The sequence below is a fragment of the Branchiostoma floridae genome, chromosome 13 (genome assembly GCF_000003815.2).
Source record: "Branchiostoma floridae strain S238N-H82 chromosome 13, Bfl_VNyyK, whole genome shotgun sequence".
NCBI lineage: Eukaryota > Metazoa > Chordata > Leptocardii > Amphioxiformes > Branchiostomatidae > Branchiostoma > Branchiostoma floridae.
The window spans coordinates 3,373,324-3,382,921 of NC_049991.1; the positions used below are offsets into that span (position 1 = coordinate 3,373,324).

The 9,598-nt window shown below is 39.8% G+C and overlaps 1 protein-coding gene across 1 annotated transcript in view; it reads left to right on the forward strand.

Moving 5' to 3' along the window:
* Positions 1-4: 4 nt before the first annotated feature.
* LOC118429337 (neurocalcin homolog) overlaps positions 5-9,598 on the forward strand; it is a 28,165-nt gene continuing 18,571 nt past the window's right edge. Inside the window, exons 1-2 of the mRNA XM_035839818.1 lie at positions 5-171; positions 2,292-2,436. Of these exons, the coding sequence (XP_035695711.1) occupies positions 5-171; positions 2,292-2,436 (312 nt within the window). The remainder of the gene's footprint in view (positions 172-2,291; positions 2,437-9,598) is intronic.

Consider the following 9,598-nt stretch of genomic DNA (forward strand, 5'->3'; position numbering starts at 1 on the left):
ATCGATGAGTGAAGAGTGGATGAAGGAGTTTGAGAAGGATTGTCCGGACGGTTTCCTGAGAGAAGACGAGTTTGTGGCCCACTACAGCGACTACTTCTCGGCAGGCAACCAGCGGCGGAAGGAAGCTCTAGCCAAGCAGATCTTCCGGACATTCGACAAAGATGCCAGCGGGTAGGGAAGATTCTCTCCTCTCTCTTTTCCGTTCTCGACATCCCCTTCCTTAATCCCTTCCTCCTCGTTCTCCTTCTTTTCGTCTTCCTCCGCCTTTCTCTTCCTTCTCCTTTTCCCCCCTCTGTCTTGTCCTCCTCTTTTCCGTCCCCTCCCCCGTCTCCTCTTTGTCCAGGAACTCCCCCTTCTCCTATTCTTATTCGTTTCCTCTCCTCCCCTTTCTATTTGTACTCCTCCTTCTCTTTGTCCAGAAAATCCTCTCCCTTCTTGTTGTCCTCCTCCCTTTCTTTGTACTCCCTTTCTCTTCTCCTCTTATTTGTTCTCCTTCTCTTTGTCCTCCTTTTCTCTCCTCCTTCTCTTTGTCCTCCTCCCCATTTTTGTACTCCTTTTCTCTTCCTCTCTTATTTGTTCTCCTCCTCTTTATCCTCCTTTTCTCCCTCCTCCTATCTGTTCTCCTTCTTTCTCATATTTGTCCTTCTTCTCATTGTACTCCTCTTTGACATCTCCCTCCTTTGTCTTTCCCCTCTTTGACATCTTCCTCCTCTTTGACATCTTCCTTCTATTTTTCTCCTCCTCATTGTACTCTGTGTCCCTTCTCCTCCCCTCCCTCTTTGCCTTTCTCATCTATTTTCTCCTCCTCCATACTCCTCCTCAATCCTCGCTCCTCCTCTCTTCTCCTTACGAATTAAAATATTAAGTTTATCAATCCTACATTTTGCCAGGTGACGTGTAATCTAAGATTTACAAGATCATGAATATTTTTTGCTTCAGCCTCAGGGCAGTATGCAAATGTTGAGCCACAGCCGTGACAACTAAAGCCTTTTGTAAATTAAATAATGGAGACCTTGACTATCATATAATTTACTCTTGAACATATATGTAACATACTGTAATAAGGTGTAACACATGTACAGCTTGCTATAACTACTATCAAAAACCAAAAGTAGAAAGATTCTTTACTCTTTCCACGCTAACATAAATGATATTTACGAAGAACAATTTATCTACAAAAAGCGATTCGAATTCGATCATCAACCGTTGGCCCCCCTTGTGAGTTAAGGCAATCTAAGGCTTGACCCACTAATTACCATTAAAGCATCCCTACTGCAATATTTTGGCTTTGAATAAGGTCGAGTGGTCACTAAGGACCATCTTAGCATTCGACGACTTACCCCCTATGGATTCATCAAAGTGACTCTGCAGTCTAGTGCTTAACCTTACTCTCCTTCAACCCATTTACTGGAGTTTACCGTAATTGGCTGTACCCTCTAGGGATGCATACAAAGCAGAGGTTGGAATGAAAATGTAGACTATAGGGTTTGTAGTACGAGTCACTACGGAGGCGCGGTGTTGTAGAGTTCTGATAGAAAACATGCTAGTCTGTTGTTGCTTTTCGTATGTTTGAGATTCCAGAATTCCTGTTATATTACTTTTGAATTTCTGTTTGCTATTGTTATATGGTTGCTATATTGACAATCGATCATCATTTGTGTTATTCTTGTATACAAGTCTACAGCTTTTTAATCTGTGCCATTATCATTATTCTGTTGGATCCTTTTTGTCGTAGGAAAATTCACCAAAAAAAGAAGAAAAAGACAATGAAAAATATATGCTGGCCATACATAACGGGAAAAAAATTGGATTTTGGCTATAGTTATTACCTCCTTTAATGACATACTTTCATGTTTCCTTACTCCTTCCATCCTCCATTCCCTTATTTCTCCTTCCTTCCTTACTTAATTGATTCCTTTTCATCGCTTCCTGTTTCCTTCATTCGTTGCGCTAGTTTCACTGAACAAGTCGATTGTAAATCTCGGCGCAATTCAGTTTTTTATACTGCAAAGCCGATTTGACACATGGTGTTTTTTTTATCAAGAAACCAATTACTACTAGATTCCATCTTTCATTCTTTCTTGGCTTCCTCCCTTCCTTTCTCATTTATATTCTTGCCTTTCATGCATCTCTTCATTCGTTCGTTAATTAATCCATACATTCCCTTAAAAATTATTTTCCATCCATTTGTCATTCATTTCAAAATCAATCAATCAATCAATCAATCAATCAATCAATCAACCAATCATGCAATCAACCAATCAATCATTGATATGTATATTCCTTCGCAGGTGTGTAGACTTTTGGGAGTTCATGTGCGGAATGAGCGCCCTGCTGCGTGGCACCACGGTAGAGAAGTTGAAATGGGCCTTCAGTATGTACGACTTGGATGGGAACGGGTACATCTGCACCACAGAGCTCCTCAATGTGCTGAAGGTGAGATGTCAGATTTCTTCAGGTAACATCAGCGGTGGGTAGACTAAAATGCTACGGTGCCAGTTGCATCGGTGCCCGAAGGGGACAAATTTGTCCAGACACCAGAAGTGTAGGTCAAAGCGTCTATTTGTCACTGGGTCCCCGGTTGATTTTAACTACGATTTAAAAACATCCAGGGGCCCGGGCCGTGCTCTGAAGCAACAGAATTTCCAGGTAGACTGTCGGATACTTCGGGGGTACCTCTTGGTGTTTTAAAGAGAAGGAAACTGTGTCGTTTTGTGGTTTGGTCCCGGGTTGATTTTAACTGTAAATTAAAAACATCTAGGGGCCCGGCCGTGCCCCAAAATAGCCCGCTAGCCTAAGGGGTCCCAGGGGTCACGTAAGGGTCACGCATGAAGGGCAGGAAAAATAGACAGTACACTAAACTGGAGGGCCCCCGTTACCAAATGTCATCGATATGCTTGTGACCGAGCATAATGTTCAAATGTAACTAGCAAAAATCGCGTTTCTGGCGTCCGCTAAACCGACTCGCTATACAAGGAGCTAATTAGCCCCTGACAGCCAATAGATAATGCGTAACACGCAAAGCCCCTGTTACACATAGCCAACCTTATCCAGACCATGTTTTGGAGTGGTTCGTGACAAGGTCGTCTGGTCATGAAGGTCAGACATCCAGGTAATAAGATACGCCAAAAAGCAGTTAGGCTCAAGCAACTGGATATGATTTTGGAAATCAGTGTCACTGACGAACGGACAGTGCATGCTGTATGAAAAGTCTGATCGTCTCCAAAACCATTATGCAGTTGCTTGAGTAGCTGCTTTTTGGCAAAGTTCATTCATGGTTGAGAGATTGCCTATTACTCTTAGAAACGTCTGGATGACTTACGATAATTTTTGGTACGTGGGTAGATTTTGGTGACCCAAAAATCCTCCTCTTTATAATGCAGACTTTAATAGCTTTTTGGAGAAAAAAATTTTAGGCCACAGCGAGTAAATTTGATTGATAACATCAGCGCGCGCATAAATTTGCGCCTAATTGTGAAAGAAAATCACCTCCGAATATGGTAAACATGAACAATGTAGAAATGAAACTAGTTCGATACTAAGGGTAACACTAATGTGGTAGTTGTCAACTTGGTAGTGGTAAGACACACGAGTCAGCTTACAGATGTGCCCTATGTGTCTCAGAGACTGTCATTCTCGTATAGGACTGTTTAGCCACAGTCGACGCTGTAGGGCTGATATCAATTAGGATTTTACCATGGTCAATATTGACAGAAGGAGGCCATATATTGGTAAGACATACCAGTCTACTGCGCTAGTGTCACCTTAAATTCCGCACTTCAGATGTAAAATACTTGTTGTCTACGATGCCATGTTTTGTCACGTTGTTACAACACTCATGGTGTCTATTTTGACAATCTAGCCATCTTGGTTCTTTAACCATCTTTTAAGTTTTTTCGCCCTCTCGTGTAAAATTTGGAGTCTGGAATGATGGCGTCCATAAGATTTACTTGCTGTTGCCTTACGTTGAAACTTCATGTACGGCGCTCTTTCGTTACCATTAAGGCCATTTTGATTTGATTATATGGATAACATCCACGGCCGAAAACTAAAAAAAAAAAATAAAAAAAAACAAGTTTTCAACCATACTCGAAATCGTAGAAAGCAGCGTCAAAATTAGCAAATATATGCCGTGGATTACAATGTATATCGGAATAAAAATGTATATCGGAAAACGTACAATAATTTAAAAAAAACTAAGGTCAAAGAAGATGTGAAAGAACAAAAAAAAAAAAGAAGGAATCTACTGTTCCGTCATTTCTTCAACCATCATGCCCACTTAGATTCCATAATGAAGCAACCTTTTTTTGGTCAAACTTTTTTTATTCGCATATGCTCGCATCACTTTTTGGCTCCCCATAGGATGTCATCAATATAATCAAATCAACATGGCCTTACTGAAATTCAGATACAGGAACAGGAATGATGTAGGATATTTTTCGCGAAGACCTCTACTCCATCTGCTTTAAGAAGGTTTCATCCCCTACATATTTCTTGGTCTTAGATGATGGTGATCGGGATGGTAGAAACATAAACTTTCACCGAAACGTCAAGAACAAGAAAGTAAAACCACACGGGATACATACAACATAAAACATTCACTGACATCTTTTGAAAATTGCTATCTTAATTGCTATCTTAATTGCTATCTTAATTGCTATCTTAATTGCCGTTTTAAATATAATTAGGAAAAGCTGCACTTTCCAGGTAGAGCCTCTCAAATTCAACGTTTTGAATATCTGTTTTGGTGTATTCGATGACGTGTCATTCTTTAATGGCTAAAAAAAGAGGACTTTGACTCATAGTATGATGAAATATTAAAAAAAAGTGGTCAATATTTATCTCAAAACGTCAAACGCTTACACATAGATAACGTATTAGGGAAACGAACCACCACATTTTGATTTTATCAATGCGCATCGTCCGTACACTATAAGCTAAATGCGTCCGTTCATATTTCCAAACCGGGGCAGTATGTGGGAACGTAAAAGTGGGATATAAAAGACAACAAAATATGCAAAACATGAATTTATAACAAATAGTAATGAGCATATAGAATTCGCGCAAATTTTTGGATGCATTTTATTATTTTTCGTTTTGGCAACCAACTCGGTCAGGCCCCGGTTTTGAAATATGGCCTAAGATCGAGGCATCTTTGGTGAGTTGGTTATCATTCTTGGCTAATAATGGCTAAAGACCTGGATTTCAATCTCATAACACGATGAAAAGTTACGAAACTGGGGGTAGATACATATCTGTCTCGAAACGTATAAATGCCCGTTTTGAAAAAAAAAAGCATTAGAAGAACGCACAACCACAAAGTCCACATTTTCAATGCACACTCGTATAACGACAAGCGTACCTCGCAAAGTGTATGTCATTTTTTCTTAAGGCTATAAGGAGCCTTGGATTTCAAACTCATGATATGATGCAATATGAAAGATGGCAAAGAGTATGATGAAGAAACTTTCAAATGGTTTATCTGAGAGCTGCACTTTGTAAGGCCTTCCAGAGACCACCCTTTCAATTTCTCAATTCTATCGTAGTCGATGAGTACATCAGTGACATGTTTGTCATTTTATAGAAGGATAAAAAGGGGGATTTCCGGCCCATATACATTGATAAAAGACTACGAAAATAATGATTTCCTAGCCTCAAAACGTTGCATACTTACTTTTATAGAAAGCATTAAAAAAACGGATAGCCACGAAGTCCAAAATTTAAAAGTTGTCAAGTCTTAATCGTACATACATTGAAAAGCTTCCCTCGTGACGTGTATGTTATTCATTTTGACAGGCGTGAAGGATTTCAATTTCATGATATGATTTAAGATGACAACAGTGATTACAAATATTCATATCTCTACACACTTGTGCAAAGGATCAGAATATTGATACGACACTATTCAATACAGCTTTTATGGACGTTCGGCGCCGTTCCTTCGCTCAGATTGTGTTTTTTTTGGCTCAGAAAAGAGAAAACTAGTCGTCTTTTCGAGATATCGATCCGTTGAACCTATCTCTCTAGATAGTCTCGTCCTATAGCTCCTCCTGTAAAGCGTGTTACACTGAGAATCTTCTACTTCAAAACATTACTATCCATCAAAACGTCTATCCTCTACCAGGCCTTCCTACGGGGGAACGGGGATCACATAGAATTCGGCAAAAAAATCGGGAAATTGGCCAGTGGAGTCAGTCCACGCTAATGCCTAGGTTACACATAGCCGAATTTGGCTCCCGACTCTCTCCCGACTATGGTTTAGGAGTGATTCGGGAGCTAGTCGGCTGTAGTCGGCTGGCGTTCGGCTGAGTCGGCTGGTGTTCGGTTGCCTCAGCCGAATGTTTTGAAATGTTCATAACATTCGGCTCTGAACGGCGGGTCTGGAATGGGTCGGTTGGTGGTCGGCTGGTGTTCGGCATGGTCGGCTTGTGTTCGGCTGGTGTTCGGGAGTAACTCAGCAGTCAAGTTTTAACTGCTAAACCAAGCCATTAACACTGCTAAATACTCCCAGTTTGTTTCCAACCTACTAACAATTCACCCCAAACCCGTAGACAAATCTCTGCTAACTCAATCCCAAGAAAAATGACTATTACCAGAGCGTAGGCGAATCACCCCCGAACTTCACACGACCGACATCCAGCCGAAAACAAAAAGAACCATAAATACCATATTAGAGCTATCTGTGATCCAAATTTGATCTCTTTGTGATGTTTAGATAATAGAAGAAAGGATTATTTTGATTAAGAATAAAAATGGCTACTTTTTAAAAAATAGCTTATTATGTCCAAGTCGTAAGAGGGTTAGCAATCGGTTGGGAATCAGTCTGGAGTGATTCGGCAGTCTGCGGCTAGAGGTCGGGATGGTTGGTAATAGGTTAGTTAGCATTCGGGACACAGTCGGGAGTAAGTCATTTACTGGTCGGGAGATGGTTGGGAGATGTTCGGGACATGTTAGGCGCTAAAAGATACACAGCACGAAAACAACTATTTAAGCAAAGTTTCAGAGATACGTATAAAGCACTTAAAGGCGGAGAAATATTTCAGAAGATTTTAAGATCTATTAAAGGCATCGGAAACATACATCTGGACTTTACGTAAGATTTCAGCGTTTGTAAATGTAACTTAATCTGTCGTGTTTCTTTACGTGAGTTTTACATCTATTTTAGTATGCCGAAAAGACAACTTAAATGTCTTAAAAAGATATAAAAAATAATCCGTATTACTGTTTTACCACTGTGGTTATATTTTCTGTAAAAACTCACAAATACCGTTTCTCTAGATCTGTTACAAAATACATGTTTACCAAACTTACCTCGGCTATGTCAAATATAATAAGCCTTTGTGTTAGATAAAGCATTGCGTCATCTGTTTTAAAACAGTGGCAATATTTACAGTCAAAACTGACAATTGCGTTTTCCGGTACAAAATATTATGTTAATAGCTCAGCAAAGTCAAATAAAATACTCTTCTGTGTTGTTTGTTCCGAAAGCATACGGCGTATTAAATCTTTCTGTGCGCAAGGTTTAATTCGAACAGGGAAGACCTCTTACGTTTGGCTTATATGCGCTCCCTTACGTTATATGAAATGTAGCGTTTTTCTGTTGCATATACGTCATGTATAATTTATTTCGAAACGCCGTGTACGCAAGGAAGACCTCCCCCGTTAGCTTATATGTTGCCAAGACGTATATAAAATGTTGCATTTTTCTGTTGAATATACGTCATGTATAATTTATTTCGAACCGCCGTGTACGCAAGGAAGACCTCCCCCGTTAGCTTATTTGCTGCCAAGACGTATATAAAATGTTGCGTTTTTCTGTTGAACATACGACATGTTTAATCTTTGAATCCGCGCGGTTTAAGCGAACATGGGCAGACCTCCTCCGTTTAGCTTATATGTTGCCAAGACGTATATAAAATGTTGCGTATTTCTGTCAAACACACGACATGTTTGATCTTTGAATCCGCGCAGTTTAAGCGAATATGGGCAGACCTCCTCCGTTTAGCTTATATGATGCCAAGACGTATATAAAATGTTGCGTATTTCTGTAAAACACACGATATGTTTAATCTTTGAATCCGCGCAGTTTAAGCGAACAAGGTGAGACCTCCCCCGTTTAGCTTGTATGTTGCCAGAGCGTATTTGAAATTTTGCATATTTCTGTGGAACATACGACATGTTTAATCTTTGAATCCGCGCAGTTTAAGCGAACTAGGGGAGACCTCCCCCATTTAGCTTATATGTTGCCAAAACGTAATATGAAATGTTGCGTATTTCTGTTGAACATACGACATGTTTAATCTTTGAATCCGCGCGGTTTAAGCGAACTAGGGGAGACCTCCCCCATTTAGCTTATATGTTGCTAGACGTATATGAAATGTTGCGTATTTCTGTTGAACATACGACATGTTTAATCTTTGAATCCGCGCAGTTTAACCCTATTCAGACCGGGGGGGGGGCTTTTGAGGCCCGCGCTAACTTCGATGTCCTATAACGCCAGAACGGCTTACGCTAGAGCCACCAAATTTGATGAGTTTTCCTAAAATATTGTTGGCAACAATTTTAGGAAGTTTGACAAATTTTCCATTTTTTCTTGTTGCCATGGCAACCGTTTGTTGACAGGCAGTTTTGCCAAAAATCACTATTTTTGGTTCTAACAATGTATTTTTCACATTTATTTGCTATATTGCTGCGATTTTATTACATAAATAAAATCTTATATTATTTAGCATATCTTTCATAATTATATATGCATAAATTATGCTAATTTGATGACGTAATCAGCCCCAAATCCAAGATGGCGGACCGAATGGCCAGATCAAGAATAACACGCTAATTATCCCTTAAAATTTGTAACTACCTGGTATTTTTTCATCAAAAACCATCTAAATGAATGAATTTAGTCTATTTCCATTGCCCTTTGTGATTATTTCTTGCAAAAAAAGTAGTTAAAAAAATTCAAGGTGGTGGATATAATATGGCGGAGCCCAACACGTATCCTAGATGTGCATGACGTCATTTTTTGACGTCATATTGACGTCATTGATGTTGCTATTGGCAACGCAAGGCGTAACAAACATTATAATTATGTTATCTGCACTTGTTGTTACATTTTTGTAGCATAACTTAAAGTTTTCTGAGAATACCCTTTTTCCATGGGTTTGGCCAATATAATCAAATTGATGACGTCACAATTACGTCATATTACGTCAACGTAACGTCAAACGTCACTTATCTGTTAGAAATTACGTCGACATTATGTCCTAAAAATTTGGTGGCCTTACGGTACGTCGTTCAAGAGTTATAGGACTTAGAAGTGGAGGGCCTCAAAAGCCCCCCCCCGGTCCAGGGATGACCAAAAAAGCCCGGTCTGAATAGGGTTAAGCGAACTAGGGGAGACCACCCCCGTTTAGCTTATATGTTGCCAAGACGTATATAAAATGTTGCGTATTTCTGTTGAACATACGACATGTTTAATCTTTGAATCCGCGCAGTTTAAGCAAACTAGGGGAGACCACCCCCGCTTAGCTTATATGATGCCCAGACGTATATGAAATGTTGCGTATTTCTGGTGAACATACAACATGTTTAATCTTGG